General features: G+C 33.0%; 2 protein-coding genes across 2 annotated transcripts in view; one reads left to right on the top strand and one right to left on the bottom strand.

Moving 5' to 3' along the window:
* LOC136036691 (rap guanine nucleotide exchange factor 2-like) overlaps positions 1-23,011 on the bottom strand; it is a gene marked incomplete in the record, with an annotated part of 209,413 nt that extends 186,402 nt beyond the window's left edge. The window contains 2 exon segments of the mRNA XM_065719002.1: positions 2,979-3,168; positions 22,902-23,011. Of these exon segments, the coding sequence (XP_065575074.1) occupies positions 2,979-3,110 (132 nt within the window).
* LOC136036690 (lysophosphatidylcholine acyltransferase-like) lies at positions 4,084-5,948 on the top strand. Its single transcript, XM_065719001.1, has one exon. It carries the CDS (start codon positions 4,100-4,102, stop codon positions 5,735-5,737), a length of 1,638 nt encoding a protein of 545 aa, XP_065575073.1. The 5' UTR covers positions 4,084-4,099; the 3' UTR covers positions 5,738-5,948.
* Positions 23,012-25,238: the final 2,227 nt, after the last annotated feature.

The raw sequence follows: 25,238 nt of genomic DNA, 5'->3' as shown, positions 1-25,238 counted from the left end.
CTGCCAAACTTCTGATTCGACACTAAACCAGCCACTAACATCACTTCCTACATTATCCGCAACAATATTGGTCATAGCACTAATGACTTCAATTTATTTATCTGCATATATATATTTAGATACTGCATGTCATATATACTGCATATCATATATGCAGTATATATGATACTGCATATATATATTTAGGGACAAATATGCCACCGCACAGTATTATGGCCTCTAAAACTTATACAAGTAGTTTTTTATAGTTATTAAATAAATAAAAAACTAGTTTTTCTAACTGAAAGTAAGGAGCGACATTAAAACTTAAAACGAACAGAAATTACTCCGTCTATGAAATGGGTTTTTCCCTCTGCAATCCCTCGCTCTTTACGCGCTTATACATTTAAAATCAGCATGAAAATCCGATTCTTTTGATGTATCTTTTAGCATCAAAATTCTGATTTTTAGAGTTTCGTTTACTATTGAGTCGGGTCGCTCCTTACTACAGTTCGTTACCACGAACTGTTTATTAAACCGATTTGCGATCTCATAATTTTCGCTCGATAGTATTTCGGCTCTACAGTATTTGAGAGGAAATTGTCGTTTTTCAAAAGAAACTGGCACACGTCGCCACTTTTTCAGTGTACAATCTCTTTGTTTAAAACAGCTAATAGAACTTTAAATTTTAGTTCAAACGAGCCCACGCCTGATATTGTAAGATCGAATATTCGGAGCATTTACAATAGTAAACTAGTTGATTGTTTACAAGGGACAAAAGTACATTTTGGTAGGAAGTAGATTTATCTGTCATAGAGAAAGTGGACTGTTCAATTTTTTCTGCTAAACATTTTTTTGCAGCCTTGAAGTTTCTCTTAGGGCACATAAAACTTAAGAAGAAAAATATTTTTTTCAAAAGATTCCCAAAAGACTAATTTTTCAATTCTACGGCCTCTCTTAAATTCTTCTGTCTCATCTCTTCTATGGCATCTTCATCAATTCTTTCACAAAATTGATCTAGGTTATAACTGCATAAATGAAAAAAAAAGCAGATGACTTGAAGAAAACGACTTTACTTTTTAGTCCAATTTGAAAACAATTTTTAAGTTTTTTTTCAACTTTTTGTCTTCCAATTTTATTATATAGAAATTAAATTTATTCTTAAGAATATACTTATACAGCTCAAATTTCAAACTACAATGCCTTCTCGGTTTCCAATCGGAATCAGTTTGACTTTGAATTCTGTTTTGAGTTCCTTAAAATTTGTCTTAATCTAATATTCGAGCCTAAGCTACTACGGTCACAGTCAAACTCTCTTACTGCTTCGTTATCAAGTTTTGTAATTGTGACAAAAAAAAGGCGAGCTTAAGAAATAGAATAAAAAAAAATTAAGTAAAATAGATGATAAACAAAAGAAAATATGAAAAATATGAAAATATAATATATAAAAATAGTAATAATAAGTAAACTAAAAAATAGCAATATATAATATATTAATAAAATAAGCAATAAAATAATAAGTAATATAGACGAATAATAATAAAATACAAAAAACACTGACAATAATTCATAACAATAATACAATAATTAAAATAATAAAAAGTAAAAAATCATACTAAAATAACATCAAAAATAACGAATTAATAATACAATCTATATATATATATAAATATGTTGTCTGTGTGTGTCGAGTGACGTCATGTTTGTGTGTCGACTGACGTCATATTTGTCGACTGACGTCATTATAAGGATTGAGCTGTATGCGTCATGAAGTTGTTTGTCGACTGACGTCATGTTTGTCAACTGATGAAATTACATACCGGGACACCGGAACACAAATGACGACCGGGACACAGGGAATATAAATGACGACCGGGAACCTCAAAGAGAAATTACAGACTGGGACACCCGGACACAAATCACGACCGGGAAACAAGGAATATAAATGACGACCGGGACATAGGGACGCAACTACAACGGGGACGCCGGGGGCACAGGCGGGATATATAAATGACGACCGGGACACAGGGATTGTTCGAATAGAAATTACAGACCGGGACACAAATGACGACCGGGACACAGGGAATATAAATGACGACCGGGAAACTCAAAGAGAAATTACAAACTGGGATACCGGGGCACAAATGACGACCGGGACACAGGGAATATAAATGACGACCGGGACACAGAGACACATCATTAGAATAATGAGGTATAGGCGCGAAGCGCCCCACCAACTAGGTGTTGGGGTGGCGCGAAGCGCCACCCCAACAGCTAGTAATAAATAATAATAAAAACAATAAATATAATAAAAATAAGATTAAAAAATGATAATTAATGAAAAAGGTTTATTCAAAGGTTTATTACCCATATTCTCATAATCTTTCATGCCCTACAAGCAAAGAAGGAAACGTTCAGCACTTTCGCACATAATTTCGCATTGTCGCATTTTTACACTTTTCGCATTTGATTTACACCTTCAACTATACAAGAAAGAAAGATGGAGTCCTATTTGTGTCATTAAAAGATTAAATATTACTTATATAATTTTGCTTATCAGTGAAATCTACTAAAGACCAAGCTAACTCCATGACCGCCATCAAGCTTAAAAACGAAAGAAAATATTTATTTGAAGAAATAAGAGCTTTGGGTGGGATCTAGTAGGGTTAGAGGGTGACAGCTCTGGTATAGATTTACCATAGATAAATAAATTTGAGATATTAGTAAGAATGCTTGGGATATTCAAGAAATTGCCTTCAGAAGAAACTCAGACAATCAATTAAAATTTCTGTTTTTCAGGAGGTTAGCTTCTCGAAGCACAAAATTCGACCATTTATTGGCGCAAACTTTAGAATTTTTAGGATAATGATAAGGAATTTTTAGGATAATTTTTTTAGGAGATAATTTTTTAGGAGAATTTTTAGGATAGGACTTGACAAGGAAATGCTACCGAAAATCCAGTTATACTAACAATTCTGCAAAACTATTATAAAAGTCACCTCACGATTTCTCCTTTTTGGGTCTTTCCTGACAAAGTTGATGAAACTCCGATCAAAAAATCGACCACCCATATAAAAATGTGGCAGACAATCACTTTCCTCGTAGCTCAAATGCTGCCACATACCAGACATGGTTGCCCAGCCGAATCACAGACGTTGTATATTAAACAGCAGCCAAACACATTTTCCACTAAAACGGAAAATATTATAAAATAATTTTTTCTATTAATACAATATTATTATTAACACATAATGCTAGCAGATAATGATAATAGGTGTACTTTTAAAAGTAGAAACTGAAGCCTAGCACTTATAGAAAAATCAGCAATATAATCAACAATCTCAATTGAGTAATGATGCTTAATCAAGTCAGCTTAAAATGTTTTGTTATTGTTTAATCTGAATTCCATTTGTATATTTGTGCAATAATTTTGTTACTCCATTATAGAACTTGATTTTATTTTTCTATTTTTATTTATAGCTTTTCTGATTTAATTGAGGAAATCGAATCCATCATACTTTCTTTCTGACGGTTGTGCCTTAAAGGTCTTTTTTAACTTTTTTTTATTTCTTTCTTACTTACTTTCTTTCTTTCTCATCATACTTTCTTTCTGACGGTTGTGCCTTAAAGGTCTTTTTTTACTTTTTTTTTTACCAGGCTTAACACTACGTTTGTAAGCCCTCGAGGAACATGACATTTCATTTCACATAGTTTAAACTTCGTGTTTATTTTATTTAATTTAAATTTTAAACTGATGTCTTAAGTTGTAGTTCAATAGCATTTTTGGTAGTTACTTTTATAATTTTTAAATCCAATCTCTCTGTAACTGCTGATCCAAAAATACTAGTCCTCTACCACATACCCTCACAAGCCATCAGTCACGTATTCTGACAAAAGTCCTACTTCGACGAATACAAGTAACAATTGCAATTGCCATTAGAGAATATCAGGCCGGCTTCTGCCCTGGATGATTCACAGTCGATCAGATATTTGTTGCTCAACTACATCCAATTCAACAAGAACTCTACCAAATATTACCACCATGACGTCATTTTCTTAATATAAGGAAAACTGAACAAAGAATGTGAATCATTTGCATAAAGTATCTCTTACTTGGAAGATGTTCATTTTTAAAACCATTGTAATTGGGATTCCAGTCTCAGTTGCTGGAATATCAGCCTGTTGGGCTATTAAAAAATATATGGAATACAAAACAACTGAATGTTCAACAGAAGGCGCAGAAGTACAGAGCTCTGAACCCAACAAGGAGAGTGAACCAAATCCAGCTGCTGTCGAAATAGAAAAGAACAAAGACCATAGTTACACACGTAAAGAAGAACACGAAGAGGAAAAATGCTGGAAAAATCTGGATCCTGTTTGCAAGAGTGCAGCCTCTATTTGCAAGAGCGTGAAATCTTTTTTGAAGACCGCAGCCTCATGCAGTATAACTGTTAACGAAAGCCAATGTGATGTACATCAGGCCAAACTTCAGACAAACCCCTTTAGACATAGAATAAATCTTTCTATCTATGATAAAGTGAAGATGTTTATTTCGTCTATCGTCCTTTTTCCTCTGAGAGTGATTGGTGTTGCCACTTGCCTAGTAACATCTTATTCGATTGCTTCTATAGGTCTTCTGGGTGTATCCGAAGAAGAACTAAAATCAAAGCCTATGCAAGGATGGAGACGAACGCTGCAAGCCATTGTATCTAAAATAATGGTTGGACTCTTTTATTGTTCTGGTTTCAGAGTAAGAGTAAAAGGGAGACAAGCGATGACAAGAGAAGCACCCATTCTGGTACTGGCACCACATTCGTCGGTTTATGATGCGCTTTTAGTTTTCTTCCTAGGGTCACCTTCCATTGTTGCCAAAGAAGAAGTGAAGAAATTGCCGTTTATTGGAAAATTGGTCAATTTTACTCAGCCAATATATGTGGATAGAGAAGATCCCAATTCTCGATCAAAAACGATTGAAGAGATGGTGCGTCGAGCAACATCTGAGGATCCCTGGCAACAGACTTTGATATTTCCTGAGGGAACTTGTTCAAACGGGAAATCTCTGATCACTTTCAAGCCTGGTGCATTTTATCCTGGAGTTGCTGTACAACCTGTGTGCATTAGGTATCCTAATAGGCTTGACACTGTAACTTGGACTTGGGATGGACCTGAAGCATGGAAGACTGTGTTTTACACTATGACCCAGCTTGTTACTTATGCTGAAATCGAATTTTTACCTCCATATGTCCCGTCAGATGAAGAGAAAAGAAAACCGAAAATGTTTGCCTCTAATGTGCGCTCTGAAATGGCCAAATGCCTTGAAGTACCCATTGTCGATTATTCCTTTGAAGATTGTCAACTTATGAATAAAGCAACCAAACTGGAATTGCCAAGTGAATCGGGCTTGATAGGAGTGGCCAACTTAAGATCCAAATATGGGTTTGATAGAAAAGACCTTGAGACAGACCTAGAATGCTTCGCCAAGATTGCAGATAAAAAGGATGGGGTTATTAGACTACAAGATTTGGCTTCTTACTTGAAAATACGTGGCAATAACCCTTGCCTCATGCAAATATTTAAAGCCTATGATCAGGATTCTAAAGGTTTTATAACCTTTAAGGAGTTCATCGTCGGCAAAAGGTCTGCTTCACTTCTTTGCCATCGAACAACAGAAATTGGAAGCTGCCTTTCAGCTTCCGGAGCGTGGAAAGAAAGGCTATGCACATTTATTGGCCAAAACATTGCTGGTCTCTCTACATAGCTTATCAAGAATTGCAGTGCCTGCATGCCAAATGTAGCAATATCCTTCATGAGTATTGCCGTTATATCAAATACTGAAATTGTAATAGTTAAGTTTAGAAAGTTTCCAAACTTGTTTCGAAAAAAAAAACTGTTTAATGTGGAAAATTTCCAATTGAAGCTGATTCAAGTATTATAACTATTCTTTCGATTGATATTTTTTAATAAAGTTATTGCACAAAAAAATTTATTTTATTGAGAATTACAATTATTGAGAATTACAAATTATTTAGAATTACAGCCCCTTTGCTTGAACAAAGAGGAACAACACTTTTCTGCATGGGAAGCAGAGGCTTGTCCCCCTTTTTTCACTGGAGCATCATAGACAGCTGTTTAAGGGGTTAATTGATTTTTTTTTCATTTACGAGCTTTCCCAAAATTCCTTCACGATTACTGCAGTTATAGATACTGATATTGTTATTAAGTTTTGACCTATTACTCTGACGAGCCTCCTTTAGCAGTGCCAGCATGCCACAAGTAGCAGTATCCTTCGCGAGTATTGCGGTTATAGATACTGAGATTGTAACAGTTAAGTTTTTACTTATAACTCTGTCCAGCCTTGTCTAAAAGTAAATAAAGACCTCCATTAAGCCAAAAATGAGCAGGAATAAAGTCAAATAATTTTCCAAGCGTAAGACTGCGACAAATCCCTATCAATAAATAAATGAAACACAAAACAAAGAGAAATTACAACAAAATAGCCGAGTCAAACTCGAAACGAGCTAAAATTCATATGGGTAGGGCTTATAACCTCCATACCTTTCTCAAGACGAGAACATAATTTGCGCTTTACATTAATAAAAACAAATGACAAAGGATCGTCAGTTTTATTTACATATACTGATATTTATTCCTTAGAGTTTTCATAATTTTATATTTATTAAAGTGAAAAAGTGAAAACAATTAAAATGTATTATATTTTCAGTAAAGGACAAATTATGTTCTAGTTTCGAGAAGGCAATTTCTTAGTTCTGAGATTCAAAGAAATGCGGGATTTCCAGCAAAATAAAATAAAAACTCGCGATAGTCGCAATCAGAAAAATGCAGAAATAAACAATTGGTTGGAAGAACACTAGGTAACTATAATACAGCCAAACCTAAACCACAAGGCATAAACTGCCTTTGCGGCTTTGCCGAGGGATTGCGCAAGGAATTTTCAAAAGTTAATAGGAGCGATTTTTCAGAAATTTGAATTATCTCCGGAACATTCCCATCCGAAATTCGGAAATGAAACAAAGAGAAATTCAGAAACCTGAAAGGACTTCAAATACAGATTAAGAGATTTACAACGAAAGAGAATAGAATTAGATGAATATACGATGATGAAGGATACTAAAGAACTAAAAGAGAAAATTGGAGGAATTTTCCCAAAAATAGCAGTGGAACATTTTTAGAAAATATATCTGGCAGGTTAAGAATATATCTAAAAGAAAAACGATTGGAAACAAGCAAAAAAAAACGTGACTGTTAGCAGATTTTTATGTGGAAATTAGAGAAGATACATCAAATTAGGTTTGTAAGTCATAACAAGAGGGTTGTAAGTCATACCCTCGAGGCATATAAGATTTTTTTATGGAATGAGTGGTCGTATAAACTTCCAATGGGGCTCATTTGATTTGAGATTGAATATTATATTGTTCTTTCTAAGAGTGTAATTTGAGAGAAACCAGCCCCCCCCCCCCCACACACACACTCATAACTTCCCCAAGGACATCCAATCAAAAGTTGGACATAGCAATGTGTTCATTGTAGTTGAAGGGTTTGAAAATTATGTCTTTGAGGAAGATACCCCCGCCCCCAAAACTCTCAGGACAAGGGTTGTAAGTTATCCCCCGGGGCATATAAGGTTGTTTATAGAAAGGGTGGTCATATATACTTTGAAGAGGACTCCTTGGATTGGTAATCTGAATTTCTAGTGCTTTTTTTTATACTCAAAATAGTGAGAGGGCAGCTAGCAGCCCTCCTCCCCAACACGTCGTGTTTACTCGAAATACATCGAATTAAAATTAAGGAAATATTTCCTGTATCTCAATTTATAGCACAATTTTTATTTATATATTGTTTAAAGGGTGGCCAGTGTTCTCCCCCCCTGGAAAATAAGGCTTTCCAAATTTAAGAATATTTTTCCGTAGGGGGAAGGGGTTTCGGTACTTGTGTATTACTGGGTCAACAAACCGGTTTCTTCGTTAGTTTCTTTCAGCTTAGCGTGAGACAATGCAAAGACAAGTGACAGAAATAGAAGAGAAATATAAAATTTGGGTTATATATTTGCACCCCGGGGGAGGCAATATATAGCACAAATTTGTTTCCACGATACCTTGCTCTTTACACTAAAGTTTTGACTTTTGGTCCTAATTCTTTAAGAACCATTCGTGAAACATAACGACCGTTTAATTAGAACAATAATCTTTGTTTTAAAATTCTACAATAAAAATTTTAGCGTAAAGAGCGAAGAGTTGAGGAGGCAACCCCTTTTCATATACGTAATAATTTCAGTTTGTTTTAAGGTTTGATATTAGTCCTTACTTTCAGTTGAAAAACTTGTTGTTTTTTATTTAATTACTTACATCTAGTATTTGTAAATGGGAAACATACGGAACAAGTTTTGTTTAAAGAAAAGTAAAGAGCCTCATTAAACCAAAAATGAGCAGAAATAAAGTCAAATATTTCTCGAAGTAATAACTATGAAGTCTAATAGAAAAAAAAGGAATTTTTTTCTATGAAAAACACTATGCCGATAAAAAAAAAGAACAGAAATTTATATAAAAAAAAAGCTCCACAGAACAAATCTGTCAAAGAATAGTAAAGAGCCTCATTGAGCCAAAACTGTTGTAGATTGTAAATTGTTGTAGACTGTATACTAGAACTGACGTAAATTGGAATCAAAATTGGCTCTTTGGTGAAATGACCTTTTTCATCATTAAATGCAGGTGTTCAGAAGTACAGTCAGTTACTAATTTCCAAGAATCATTTTCAAAAACCATACGTGAAAAAGGCTCTTATCCAACAGTGATTTATCAAAAAGGCTCGGCAGTGACTAATAAAAACACATTTGTACTTATACTTTTTTACAGTTGCAACTTTTAAATGGGTGCTGACTTATATTTCTGGATCATAAAAGAATTTCGTTTGGTGAAAATTGGCCTATTAACAACTTTTTTTGCTAAGCATCGTTAATGTGATCAAATACACATATAATGTAATCATAAAATGTTATCAATAAACTAAGAGCTCCACCAGAACCAGTTATAGTGCTTACACTGGACTACCGACAGGAAATGGCATGCGGAAAATCATACTAATCCTCCCAGGAAGACAAAAAGTTCAAAAGAAATGAAAATTTTCGCGTTATTTGAAAAAATTGGATGCTTTCCTGCACAAAAACAAACGGCTTTTCGATGTAATTGAAATTGTCTCAATAAAGGACAACAATTGAAACAGTTTGATAAAGGAAACTCTGCTTTGCCATTTACGAAAATTTATGAGTAAAACAAATTTATGAGTAAAAATTTATGAGTAAAACTAAAACATAAAATAATTTATGAGTAAAATTTATGAGTAAAAACAGGTAATAAACTGAAAAAAACAACGACAAACTAAAAAATCAAACAGCTAACAAACTAAAAAAAAAAACAACAGCAAAACATTAATTACAAAAAAAAATCTGAAAACGTCAACTCCACATGTTTTGTTGTTGTTTTTGTTTTTAGTTTGTTGTCAGTGCTCTATTTGAATATAATAATTTTTTCTCTCTTAAATTGTTGTTGATTAAGAAAGTAAAATTAATAATAAACAAATAAAATCAACAAATAGCTTACATATATATTTCGAAGACAAATATGCCACGTTTTAAGACACGGCTTTAGGGTATTTTCTTATTTATTTATATATGGCCTGCCAAGCTAATACCTAAAACAGTCCTTATGACAGTTGCTCTTGGAAACAATTAACAAATCTTCAGTCTTTCTAAGTGTCCTTGTATAAGAGCAACACCTGATCGCTTTCACTACCGTGGTTTCCAATATTCTATGCTCATAGTTCTCAGACTCATCTTCCTATTTTTACCAACCTTTTTTTTTACTACGAAAAAATATCATGTACATTAGCTACTCTACCCTTTTCTTTATATCCTCACTCAATCCATGATCTTTATAAGCAATTAATGATAAAAACTTTCCACAAAATGAGCAACTTTTTCCATAAGTGGGTTTTTAGCCCTTCTCATGTTAATTTCTGCTCGTTTTGAGTTTGACCCGGTTATTTATTGTAATTTCTGTTCGTTATTCTGACCAACAGTCACTATATACTACAGCATATAGCACTAGCATTCAAGAGTTTTCTTTTTACTTTCTCAAATTTGCTAATCCTTCTAAACTGTTTGTTGTGCTAGTTTTGTTTAATTCCATGAGAACCACGTTATATCACTCAACAAGTTTTAGTTAACCTAATCAATTTAACTTTACATTGTCTTCTACTTCAGAATTAGCTAATCCTTCTATACTGTTTGTTGTGCTAGTTTTGTTTAATTCCATGAGAACCACGTTATATCCCTCAACAAGTTTTAGTTAACCTAATCAATTTAGCTTTATATTGTCTTCTACTTCATAATTAAATGTTTTCTTTGAATTTCAAATTGACATTTGACTTTTTGTTCAATTTGATTACATTTACTTAGAAAACAATTGCAATACTTAATGTACTAATGTTAGAGACATCTTTTTAGATTATCTCAATTCCATGAATGTTACTATAACTCTTACATCCTCATTGTAACCTCCCTAACCTCAAATCAAACAGCTTAAAGTAGCAAAATGTAAGCAAAGAACAACCCTTGTTAGTAGAACCTGGAACTCTAAAAAACGAAGTTTTGATTGCAATGCAGGGAACAACAAAACCTATTAATCATGCTGATTCTAAACACGCAATATGTTATAATTTTGGCTGCTCATCATTATTATTAGCACAGGAAATACTTGCAACATTCTAGAATCAGGAAGTAAACTCTCCCAGAAAAGGGGGTGACCTAGATGGAAATTATATTTTGGACAATTATATCTTATTTAGTGTAACACACTAAACGAGCTATTTTGCTTAAAGCATTTCTGTGTAAAAGTACGAATTCCATTTAAGTGGTGAGATTTTAGTCAGAGGTAGCCCTTCTCACATTCAGGATAGCCCTGGGTAGGCAATTAAAACGAACAAAAATTTTATTAAAAAATTTGTTTTCAAATGAAAGTGAAGAGCAACATTAAAACTTAAAACGAACAGAAATAATTGCATATTTGAGGGGCTACCCCTTCTACAGCCCATGTTCTTGCTAAGGCTTGACTTATAGTCTCATTTCTTTGAGATAAATTGCTCAAATACAAGTGCCATTCGTCATATGTGGAATAATTTCTGTTCGTTTTAAATTTTAATGTCACTCTTTATTTTCATTTGAAAAGTCTTGTTTTTTAATTTCATCACATTCTAAAAATTACTTAACTCTTATTGTTGATGCACACAAAATGAGCACAAATAATCCACTGAGATGCATTAGAATCACACTTAAAATAAATAGCCTACTCTTGGTATACACTAATAGTAGAATGATTGAGGACGGCAAAAAAAAAAAATTGACAATAGGCGTGGCCATATATGTCTTAACATATTGATCCAATAACTATCCTAATGAAATTCTGGGAATGGGTAAATTGTTGAAAGCTTGTAATTTGAGGCTGTGACGGAAAGAAGAAAAACAAATATTATTATATTAATATAGCAATAATTATTATATAAAATATTAATATTAAAATATTAATATAGCAATAATTATAAATATTAAAATATTATATAGCAATAATATTATTGGTGTCCATTTTATCAAACGGATTCCTTAAAAGACCCATAAGGAAAAGAGACCTAAAAAGGGCCAAAGGCACCTAATAATACAAAAGATCATAAAAGAGGTGGGTTGAACACTTTTACTGACAATATATTGTACATTGTTTATTTCCTAGGTCCCATGAACTTCCCACATATATTTGCAAATTTATCACTTAGATTTGAATCCCAAGGGGTCTACTATTACCAGTATCTTTTAGAAGGTACACATAAAAAATTCAATTAATTACGAAAGTTGTATGGGTGGAAATTATAGCAGAAAAAACAGGTATTCTTTATAAAAACAGCAAAAGAGAAAAACAAATTTCAGTCCTGAACCAAGAATATCTCTCCCTTATTTACACAGCAGCTTTCAGAAAATTGTCTTTCATTTCTTAAAGAAAACAGTAGAATCAAGCAAAAAAAAAACAGTAAAGAAGTAGAAAGCAGATAAAACAAACTTTCTTGAATTTCGCTTAAATATCAATTCGCAACCTGAGAGTTCCATACAAAACCATTATTTGAGATATTTTGCCATATAAAATGATTTTTTCAGGCAACAGAACATTTAGCTTCATCTTAATTGACTTGTCAGTACTACTCCAGAGAGCAAAATTTTCCAATCCTGTCTTTTCGTTTTCATTATCATCAACAACTAATGAAAAAATATTGCTCATAAAAATGCCTTAGTGGACTAAGGAGCATTTGTATAGAAGCATCTGAAATATTTACAATTCAAAATCTTATCTGAGGGGAAGAAAAGACGAATTGAATTAAACTATATCAAATGCATTGAAGTTGCTATTCGTCTTGTTGGGATAGCACTGTGACATGGTTTGTTGATTAATTCACAAGAGGATCTCCCCTTGGGGTCCCTGATGCCAATGCAATTGGTGTGCAGTACAATCTAGACTTTTGGCTTGTTTTGACTGTGCTTGCTTGAGGGTGTAAATCAATCCATTTCTACCCTGATTGGACACTAAGTGCACTGCCTGCTTCTGACTTGTTTTGCTTGCTTAATATAGGTTATTAATAACAGAGGGTTACCCCCCCCCTCTGCTTGTGTTTGTTTTATTTACTTGACTTCGTTGCTTTACCTGTTTATTTTTAGCATGTTGGCATTTTAATTTATTTGTAACCTGACAGAATAGTTTATATTCCTTTCACTCTGACCTAAATAAATGTAGTGTAAGGATTCTGGCTCTAGGAGTGGAAGGTCTAAATGAGACCAGTAAGCAACTGACATTTGGGAGTAGAACAGTTATTGCAAAAAAAAGCTGCTTGGACACCTCCAGAAACGTCAATCTAAGGACCTTTATGGCCCAATGCTAGAAAGACTTGGGCCAGATGGCTCTATTATCATAATTAATTTTAAAAACTATTTCCACAAAACAAGTTTTTCAAAGAAAAGTAAAGAGCTCCATTAAACCAAAAATGAGCAGAAATAAAGTCAAATAATCTTCCAAAAGTAAAACTACCATAAATCACCATCAATAAATAAATGAAACCCAAAATGAACAGAATTACAATAAATACCCAAGTCAAACTCAAAACGAGCAAAAATTTGCGCGAGTAGTGCTGAAAACCACCATGCCTTCTCAAGACTAGAACATAATTTGGACTTAACTGGAAAAAAATTGACTGTTGATTGTAAGTTTAATAATACATATATTGATGTTTATTCCTTAAAGTCTCAAAAATCTTTTTTACTTATTAAAATCAAAAAAGAAAAACCATTTAAAATGTATTTTGTTTTCAATAAAGTGTAGTATTGGTTCTCATAATTTTTTTGTCGGATGTGTTGGGGAATGATAGGCTTGTCGGGGAGGGGCTGGTTGCCCTCCATTCACCTTTGACTCTTAAAAAGGGCACTAGATTGTCCGACTTCTAATCGAATGATTCTCATCCAATCCAAAATTAATACAATCATCAATAGATATCGACAAAGACCACACTGCCTTTCAATATCAAACAAACACAACGTAGAAACAATAGGGATTTTTTTTTCAAGACAGTGAAATTAAATTCTGTGGATATTTCGGCCCTATGTCCAAGGGCCGTCTTCAGCACAACACCAGAAAAAATATATATGTAAGTAAAAACTTACATTAGAACGTGAAAATTAAAACTAAATTGTTTTTAAAAAACTTTTTAAAACAGCCCTAGCATCTTTATTCCAACGAAGTTTCTACATTATGTTTGTTTGTCTAATTTCGTTGTGTTTAATGTAAGTTTTTATATACATATATATTTTTTCTGATGTTTGCTGAAGACGACCCTTGGACACAGGGCCGACATATCCACTGAATTTAATTTCACTGTCTTAGAAAAAAAATCCCTATTGTTTTTATGTTGTGTTAGCTTGATACAACCATCATAACTTAGAGCCCTTACCCCTGGGCTCAGGAGGGTTGCATTCATCCTGAAGGCACTGTTATATACTCTTTGGATAGAATGGCTATCTTACAATTTTGATTGGATGCCTTTGGGAAAAAGAGGGTGTCAAGGAGGTTAGGAGGTAGTTGCCCTCCATCACTTTTAACTCTTAAAACAGAACTGAAACTTAAATTTCTAATCCAATACACCTCCTCAAAAAACTTATATACATCTGGGGCAGAGCTTAAAATCCATGTCCCCAGACTCTGATGAGGAGGGGGATATTTCAACCTCAATGGCCTTGTTATGTGATCTTTGGACTGTTTTTGAACAAATGGATATCTCAAAATTTCTATTGGATGCATTTGGGGCAAATAGATCATAAGGGAGAGGGGCTAGTTGCCCTCCAACACTTTGACTTTTAAAAAGAACATCAGAACTTCTAATTTCCAATCCAATAAGCCCCCTCGGAAGTTTATACAACCACCCTTTGCATATAAACGTTATACGCCCCAAGGGCATAATTTGCAAGTCTTGCACTGAGGGGTTGTCATCTCCAAAGACATAATTACTGGACCTTTCAACTTTGCTGAACAAAAAGGCAATCTCAAAATTTTGATTGGATGTATTTGGGGAAATGATGAATATAGGGAGGATTACCCTTCAATTACTTTCACCTATACCTATGAACAATCATGCAGAGAGGTTTGCCTTGCCGAGTGAAAGGAATGTGTATTAGCCATGCACCATGCCAAAGTTAAACAGAGACGCTATATAAAACTAAAAGGGTTGGATATATTAAATGGATTTTGGAAAGCTGTTTTTTTTTTTGAAAAGCTGCATTTGACGGAAGCAGGCCCTGGTTTTATTATGAAAAAGGGGCCCTTGTGCGTAAGTTTCACTCTATGGTTTTTTAGCTTTACTGAAAATGCAAAACGGTACTAGTTATTATTGATGTGTCAGTTACAAAAGATCACTTTGACCAACATATGGACGAGCTGCTGCAGTTAATTTCAAAACTCCAGACAGAGAATAAAGTAATTGAGAGGTGAAAATAAACTAATGTAACTGAATCGATTCATGTTAAGAACGCTGCTCTACAGTTGGAAATGTATGCCAGACGAAATAATATAATAATACACAGTATTGAGGCTACAGAAGTAAATGCAAACCTGCAACATACTGGTGACTTTCCTCCAGTCTAAACTCGGAAATACAGATCCCAACCAGCTATACATGGGTACCCTGTATCACATTTCTAAGGAAACAGTTCCCCCCCCCCCAGTAAGAGAGCCGGCCCGATTCTGTAGCAAACTACTCAAAAAGAAAAAGTTGCTGAGCCAATCTTTGTCAGCCTTGACAACACGGACTCCATCATTCAAAACGTGTCTGGAAGGCTTAAGAAGACAGGTTTTAGTGTGTCAATAGACTTACCAGCTGAAAACAGCAATTACAATTACAAATGTTTCAATGTTTTCAATTACAAATTGAAAACAGCAAAATCAACAGCTGAAAAGGTTGCAGAGACATTTGTAGTACAGCAAGGAATAAAATTATGGCTGGATGTTAAAACTTCTCGAAATTCACAGTGGACTAAATTTTTAGATGACTGCTTTGATCTGCTTAAACTGTCAATAACGGTACAATTTACGCACGCTGATTCTGATTCTTAGTGATTTGAGTTTGTTCGTGAATTGTTTTTTTTTTTTTTATTGTCAATTTTTCTGCTGTTATGGTTGATAAGGTAAATTTAAATTTAAGGTGTGAAAGTATGATTATTATATATTAGACTTTTACAGCTATAACAGCAGAAATGGGTAAGAATGTCATGGGTCAGTAAGTTGTTTCTGCTTGCCTAATTGAGTGTTGTGTTTTCCAAGGATAACTAATTTTCCTATTTTTCTTGTGTGTTGCATATATTCATGTTTGTTTGTTCTAGTTTTCTATTACAGGTTCATTCGACTGTGCTCATTTCTTGTGGCTCTTTGCTTTGGTTCAGGACACCACCACATTCCTCTATAAGATTTAGTTAAGTTTTGAGTTCCTTCTCTTTGTCCCCACGGCACAATACTTTGCCGATAGTCCAAATTAGGTTAGAACAGTTAGAAAAATCTTTTTGAGTCTGGAAGAAATTTTTGATTGTGTGATAAGTAATGAAACCGATTTCTCTTTATTTGGTAAAAGTAATTTTCCTTGAAGCAAATATATTCAAATAATCAGCATGGACCAAAGATGCTCTAAGGCTCAGCTCAATGTAATTCAGCTTAAGGACAACTATCAGCTTAATTCAACTGTAAAGGACAGTTCATGTGCCTCTGACACTCGACAGATATAAAGACCATGTGCTGGCAAATCCAGCCTGAAGTCATTGGACTATGCAAAACGCTCCTGACCAGTAAAACTGATAGCCTATTGGATATCCCAGGATATACTTCGAATTTTATGCACAGAAAAGATATAAGACAAGAAGGATTGACAATCTATACAAAGAGTGAATAACCAGTTTCTGTAAATAGCCAACTGACTAGGAACATAGAGGGTGTTTTGAATCCATTTGTATCAAAATGTTTTTCCCTTTTCAAAGAAAGGTTATCATTGGAGAAATTTACTAATCCCTATCAGGTTATGTTTCTTCTTGCATGGATGTATTATCAACAACCCTCCAGCAGCTAGACAAACAGAATCACGATGTGATCATTACAGGCAATTTAAATATCAACCTGGGCCATCCTATTACTAATAACGCCAAATATCCTCTCATACTCATGTCTAGATCTCCCATCTATCCATCAATCATTATTCCAACAAGAGTTGCTCAAAATACTCAATCTTTAATAAACAATATTTTCTCAAATTTATCTCCACTCTCAGCTTCAGTCATTGTCAGTGACATGTCATATCATTTCCCCCTCTGCACCATTTTCCAGACATCAAAGGCAGCAAGGTCATTTTAAAAGAATTCAAGACAATGTGCCGATTTTCAACCTAGGAGAAGAAAAGCTAAGGTCACAAAATGATGAGCTGGAGAAAACAAAACAGGATAGTGTTATGGGAAAAGAACATGTGAATGAAGGTTTCAAAGAATTCCATAATAGCTTTACAACTCTATACAAGGCCCATTGTTTTAAATAAAAACCAGCCAAGTGTGGAAGAAAAAATGCACCAATAAAATTGTGGGTTACTGAAAGTTTACTAAGATGCATCAAAAATAAGCAAAATCTTACTGACCCAATGCTGTAATGTACTGCTAGGCTAGTAGAGCTAGCCTGGAAATCTACAAATCCTAAAAGAAGTGCCTACAGTCAATTTTAAGAAAAGCCAAAAGAGACTACTTTAATAAACTAGTTGAAAGTGGTAAGGATAGAAGGAAAGTGTGGAAGACCATCAATACAGTGCTGCAAACCAACAACCAGAAATCTGAACTACCTCTTTACAGATGGGGTATTTCTATCCCTGCTGAAAACACAGATTTTCCCACTCCATAAGGGGGGCCCTCAACATAGCCCATCAAAGTTTCAACCCATCACAATTCTCTCAGTGTTTTTCCAAGTCTTTGAAAAGCCTATGAAGAAAACAACTTTACTCTTTTCTAAAAGTGAAGGGGCTCCTGAGCCAACAGCAATTTGGATTCAGATTAGGACATTCAACAGAGGATGCAAAGCATGTGGTTAGCACCACATACTTTCAAAGATGAAATTTGTATCCTGAATAACTCAATTGAAAACAAAAACAGAGAGGGTTCAAGCCTTCCCAGCATGTTATCATTTACCAGTAGCCCTGGCAAAGCAGAAAGGAAACATAAAGGGAAGAAGTCTATACCTAGCCCAAAAGGTGCTATAATTAGGCTACAGAGACCTTGGTTAGCCCCTTCTCAGACAAATGATTAGTTCTCTGCTCATCACTGTTCCGTAACATTGGGCTAAAAGACAAAGCACAAACTTATTAGGTAAATTTGTCAAGACTATTGTTTTGGGTTATTCTCTATAAATTTATGTTTTCTCATTCCCTGCACAATATATTTTAGTGACATCATATTTGAATTTTATTTGTCTATATTTTTAAATCTGGATTTCAGTGACAGCTTATAAGTTAATTTTGTATTATTTATTAAAATTGTGTTATATATATATTATAATTGCTAATTAACATGTCATATTGTATTATTAGATTATTGTTTTTTAATACAGGCAACTGCTGAAGGCAAACAACCCCCTAACAATATCCATATAAGTCATACATGATCAATTTCAGTGAACAATGACCAAGGTGACACCCAAGCAAGCTAGTGATTACATAAGGTATAGAATAATTGAGTGATATGAACACATATAACCTTTTGGTTGAATGCATCAAACCCCAAAGAGCAACATCTTATCAGAAAAATTTTCAAGCAGTAGGACATTATTGCTCTCAGGTTATATATTCCTTAAAATCTCTAAAACTTTCACTCATTTTGCTTGTTTACTTTCTTTAAAACTACCTTCTTTAAAATGTTAAAAGAATGTTTGCCTGGACAATGATTTGTTTACACTAGGCACTAAAAAGGAACTCATCTGCAAATAAGGGATATTTGTGGCAATTTTACATGAGAAACTTTATTGACCAGACTTAACCATTAGTATATGATAAAGAGATTATTCTTGCCTGCTTCTTTGGCTTGGTTATGGATATTTACCTTCATATATTCCCTTCAAGACTTTATTTCAACACATATGTATTAAATCAAAACAGAAAAGCATCAAAGTTCAGTGCCTGTGGGGAGGATGGAGGTAGATATTTCTGAAGATGTAAGCATGTGTTAAGGAGCATTGTTTTGGCAACAACAGCTACAATCTAGTAGAGGTCAAATCACACCCCATAGTAACTGAAAGTTTAGAAACAGATTTTGAAAAAGACTACTCAATCAGAAACTTTATTTGTTTTTTGAAAACCCCTGAAAAATGGCTGTAGAACCAGGTGAAAAGTACAACATTGGAATCATCATTGTTGAAAGCCCTCAATAGGAAAATCACAGTTCCCTTGAATCTTGGGGACTGTTGAATAAAAGAAATCAGCTTTTTTTACATTGGTAGCACTAATGTGTCCTTTACCCCCCCCCCCCCCCCTAGGGTTGGCTGCATCAAACCACTGGTTGCAGAATAAAAAAAACTATATCTTATGGCATCACAACAATGTTTCCACCATTGTGTGCCACAAAACATTATTTTTGTCTGTTATGGGTGAAAATGCAAGGGAGTCTACATTATAAGATGGTCAACCTCATGGTCTAAAATCCAGGACTACAGGTTTCCAGCAGCCTATCTTGAAAAACCAGGAAAATCATTTTTTTTCAGGAATTTTGGATTAGTTTAGTTTATACAAATATACAAAACATTATGCAGTATCTAGTAAGAAAACCATAAAGGGTCTATTGGCAGCAGGTAGCAGTCTCCTCCACTATACATACACTGTAATGAAATTTATTCCATAAAAATCATTCTGCTTACACAAGACACAACACCTTTACATAAAATTCATACAAAAAAATTCATTATAAACATCATGATGGTAAAATTCTAGTTTAGCAAGTTTTTGCTATCTCAGAAAGTAGTTGTATCAGGTAAATGAAACTGTCAGCAATGATTCCAGGACCAAATACTAACTAGGGGAAGGTATTGCCAAACTTCTATGTTAACCCTTTTCTGATTTCTATGTCTTAGAAATTTGCTACTTGACAGGTCTATACTTATTGAAATTTTGACAAAACAACATTTTACCTTAATTTTCAGTTATCAGTTTCTTTTTCTTTGGTTTTAGTTCTGAAAATACAATTCCTGTTATTTGAGTAGAATTTTAAGCCATATGAAAGGGTTTTTTCTAAATTTAGGAAATATATTTGCAGATCATTTGAGACCTCATAAATTGAGACTGAGCAAAGTTGTGAAGCTGAAAACAGTTTTCTTGTACTTTATTTAAGCAGAAGATCTGTTTTGCATGGTTTCATTTTCATAACAAGAAAATTTTCTAAGGTCATAGAAAGGCCCCTAAAGAGAGAAGGAATGGAGGTAGGTACTTCAAAATACCTTCCTGAAACACACTTTAGTCGGTAGACCCATCCCTAAAAGTTTCATTTTCCAAACCTAACCCTTTTCCAAGACAGTAAAAATTATCTGATCCAGAATTTTACTGGATAATACTATTCACAGGTCAAGAAACCTGTTTACAAAGAAATAAAAACAATAAAGAGCATCAAATAACCAAGTAATTTATTATTTTGGGCTTCCTAGATGTTGGGCCATTAGGGAGTGTATTATCAGATACATAATGTTTAGAAAGAGCACAGCTTAAAATCTGATGGTACTACTCATACTTTCCTAAAATGTTTCCTTCTGTAGAACTATCAGATCAAAATGGTACAAATTGTTCTTTGTTTAGAGCCATCTAATTAGAATGTTACCTAGAATGATATAAGCCTTATCCTAGGTCTAAGATTTATAGACAATTGCCTCTATAGCCATACCAACAAAATAGAGAGGGATATGTAAGCCTAGGGCTGTAGGTATACATAAGGAAACATTTTAAGAATACAATTCTTGGTGGATATGTATAAGTGGTCCACTACATAAGGTGACATGATAAGAAAACAATTCTTGCTTTAAACATGCAGAATAACTCTAGTTATCATACTTTTTAGTCAGAGAACCTTCACTTCTTTCACTGTGTTTCTAGTTTTTCAATATTAATGTCTATTCCCCAAGTCTCAACAATCCTTTATAAAATAAACACTCAAGAGCCATCTAGCTAATCTAAGGTTACTTAATTTATCAGTATTTGCCTATTAATATCTTTTTGGTAGATGGCAATCATGGCGTTTAACTTCTATACATAGACTATTTGAAAACAGATAAATTCAGTCAAATCTACATTTATTTTTCATAGTTTTGGTAAAGAAAAATATTACAACAGTAAACAGAGTGAAGATAAAAGTTTTCTTGCTGGAAAATATATTAACTAGGGTTATTTTGTATATCATGAAGTAGCCTAAGAATTATTTTCTGATAAATTTTTTTGCAGTTCATATAATTGACTTACCAATACAGTGAACATACCACTTTTTGCCTTTTTTATGTTCTTTACAAATATAATAATATAATTTTGGCACTGAGAAAATGTAGTATTATTTTGTTTAAAAATGACCAAGAAAAAAGCACTGAGAAAACATAGTATTATTTTGTTGAAAATGACTGATAACTCATACTTCAATTGAAAATGGGTTATTTTTAAGAGTTCAAAAAGTGAAAGCTGAAAAATTTCCAGTAAAAGCAATTATAATATTTGTAAATAACATGAAAATTGACATCAAGTGGTATTTTCACTTTATTGGTAAGTCAATTAGATATGTCCTATATGAACTGTGAAAAATTTACCTATTTTCTTAACATGTCTCCTTATGTTCTGGACTGCTTAAACATTTATACCCAATTCTTACTTCATAATATGCAGAATAGTACTAGTTAGCACATTTTGCAGAGAGAGAACCTTTATCTTTACTTTTTTCACTATTGTAAAACAAAAAATTAACAAATTTTTGAAAAATAAATGTGGATTCAACCAAATTTTTCTGCTTTCAAATATGTGGTAAAATTCTAGTTAATTGACTTCTTGCTATCTCAGAAAGGGTTTAGGTTAAGAAAATGAAATTTTTAGAGATGAATCTACAGACTAAATTATGTCCTGGGAAGGTATTTTGAAGCAACTACCTCCACTCCTTCTCCCTCTAGAGGGCCCTGACCTTTGATGACCTTTAAAAATATATGTGTTATAAAAGTGAAACCTTGCAAAATAGATCTTCTGCTTAATTGAAGTACAATAAAATTGTTTTCAGCTTCATAACTTTGCTCAATTCCATTTTATAAGGTTTTAAAGATATGCAAATACATTTCCTAAATTTGAAAAAAAAAATGATATGGCTCAAAATTCTGCTCAAATAACAGGAATTGCATTCTCAGAACTAAAGGCAGAGAAAAAGCAACTAGTAACCAAAAATTAAGGTAAAATGTTGTTTTGTCAAAATTTCAATAGGTATAGACCTGTCATGTAGGCAAATTTCAGGGTGCTCTAGAGGGAGAAGTAGTGGAGGTGGGTACTTTAAAATACCTTCCTGGGACATAGGCCTACTTTAGCCTTTAGACCCATCCCCAAAAGTTTCATTTTCCTAACCTAAACCTTTTCTGAGATAGCAAGAAGTCAATTAACTAGAATTTAGCAAATATTCTATATATCTTAATAAACACCATTAGTACCTTCTAATTATTTCTCACAAAAACTTGTCAACAGACCATTAGCAGTAAGTTAGTTTAGGGTTTATGGCAGTTGGGTGTTTGTTTATAAACACTTTTCAAGACTTAGAGAATAGACACAAATATTTAGAAATATGATAGAAAACTGGAAATACATGGAAAGAAGTGAAGATAAAGGTTTTCCTTGTGTAAGATGTGTTAGCTAGGATAGTTCTGCATATTATGAAGTAAGAATTGTTTTCTTAACATGCTTCCTTATCTATAACTAGGGTCCTAGCCTTATACCAAGAGGAATTTTGACAAAATATGAATATATATGGTAATTGGGCATCAGTTAATTCCTTGGAATACACTACTAAAAAGGAATCTGAAGAATCCCAAGGGATAGCAAAATTTGAAGAAGACTTTCACCTTAATCTACCTCTAGTAGCCTAAACTCATATTTTCTCATACAGACTGAACCAAGACAAGTCAAGCTTAGCTGGAGAGGGGAATAGGGGAGTTCCAATAGCCTAAATGCACTAAACAAGTGCACCTTTAGGCGGTTGTAAAGGAAATAACTTAAGGCTACCTTTCTATTTCAAATCAATAGAATACCTTTGGATTTACCTGTTAGAGAACAAAAGAAATTTGTGAAGAATAGTTTCCTTAGAAATCTTACTAAAAACTTATGATTCTTTCCAGTTCCAAAAATTATAATTTACAATTATTTCTTCTGCATAACTTTGATGATCATTTACAGCGTTGCTTTGGGTTCGAGACCGAACGTGTTGGTTTCCCGACCGAAAATTGACCAGTGAGCTTACCGATCTTTCGGGGAGTTGTGTTTAATCCATTACATTGGAAGCTAATAAGAATTTTAAGACAAATCATGAATAAATAAGCCCAAAATTGTGGTGATTTTATAGCATAAAACAAGAAAACGTATATGATATATATATATATATATATATATATATATATATATATATATATATATATATATATATATATATATATATATATATATATATATATATATATATATATATATATATATATATATATATATATATATATATATATATGTATATATATATATATATATATATATATATATATATATATATATATATATATATATATATCATGAAAAGAGAAATCACCAATGCAACAGGACAAAAGCATAAAAAAAAAAAAAGAGACAGAAGGAGAAAAGGAAGACTGTTTTCCTAAATTAGTGACTAATATAGACCAGCACTTGAATGAGGCCTTAACCATACTCATCCATACAATCACATAGGTCAAACAGCATAGCCATACACAATCAACCATAAAAAATAATCAATGGACAGGCAGTCATGTCGTCAATAAGTATAAGTCGTCATTTACCAAACAATAGAAACAATAAAGACAAATGATTCAGAGGCAACAACCCAACACAAGGGCTCATCAGGAGAATACACTTGCCTATAGGGTTATATATATATATATATATATATACATATATATATATATATATATATATATATATATATATATATATATATATATATATATATATATATATATATATATATATATATATATATAACCCAATATATATATATCCAATATATATAACCAATATATATATCCAATATATATCCAATATATATCCAATATATAACCAATATATATATATATATATATATATATATATATATATATATATATATATATATATATATATATATATATATATATATATATATATATATATATATATATATTGATACATATATATATATATATGGTGATGAGTAGGGTTAAGGCCTCATTCAAGTGCTGTTCTATATTAATCTATTAATCACTAATTTAGGAAAACAGTCTTCCTTTTCTCCTTCTGTCTTCCTTTTTTTTCTTTTTTTTTTTTTTTTTAATGTGTTTGTGCTGTTGCATTGGTGATTTCTCTTTTCGTTATATATATATATATATATATATATATATATATATATATATATATATATATATATATATATATATATATATATATATATATATATATATACATATATATATATACATATATATATTTTTTATATATCAGTTCTCCTTAGGTATTTGACCAGTGAACAACCATTTGAATTTAGGGTGGATTAACTCTGTACCTGTTCGGAATAAATAACGAGTGAAATACTTTTGAACTTGTAATTGAAACTTATTAGATAAATTTATAAATTTATAAATGATTACGGTTTAAGGATTATTTATGGATTGTGGCTCTTAGCTAGTATTCAGCACTACTATTATTTGAGTCATACTTTGAAATACTTGGATTACTTGCAATTACTTGCAAATTACTGAATTACTTGCTCCACTCAAAGGTAAGTTATTATTTATTCTAATTGCATTCATTCACCCAGTGCAGATCATTTCTTAATTGTGCTTATCGAGAATTTCTTTGTGGATATGCCTTTTTCGCTTAATTGATTTTGGATTGATGCCGAGCCGTGAGTGAAATTTGCTTATCATGGACAATTGGAATACCGGTAAGTTTTTTTATTATTGGCCAGTTTTGAAGTTTCTCCAGCACAATCTCGATGAGGTTTTAGACCATCAGTCGATTTTGAAATACGCCAGTGATTTTCTCCCGTATGAGGACATTTTTGGCACTAAAAAACTTTCATATAGCAATTGCTTCACAAATGAGCCTATATGTCGTCGGTCGAGACCCAGTGCTAAGAGTAGTTCGTTTTCGAACATCATCGCCCCTTTTTCTCGCTGCTGTGCAGAAAATAATGATATTCCAGAGCTTGTGATCAAATCCCCCTCTGAAGTCCTCAGTATTCCGGTGACAGCTTATTCTATTTTTACCGCCAAAGTCAACCAGTGGCTTGATTAGGAAAAATCGCTTGTTCACTTCAATGGTCTAGCAAAGGTTAGCAATCGCAAACCCTCGTACGTCGTCTTTCTTAAGTATCCGCC

This window comes from Artemia franciscana, chromosome 15 (genome assembly GCF_032884065.1).
Source record: "Artemia franciscana chromosome 15, ASM3288406v1, whole genome shotgun sequence".
Classification (NCBI taxonomy): Eukaryota; Metazoa; Arthropoda; class Branchiopoda; order Anostraca; family Artemiidae; genus Artemia; species Artemia franciscana.
This window is presented reverse-complemented; position numbering and strand designations above follow the sequence as displayed.

What these genes read in the sequence shown, in the direction of transcription:
- LOC136036690 (XM_065719001.1), top strand. Translation starts at nt 4,100, where the DNA reads ATGTTCATTTTTAAAACCATTGTAATTGGGATTCCAGTCTCAGTTGCT.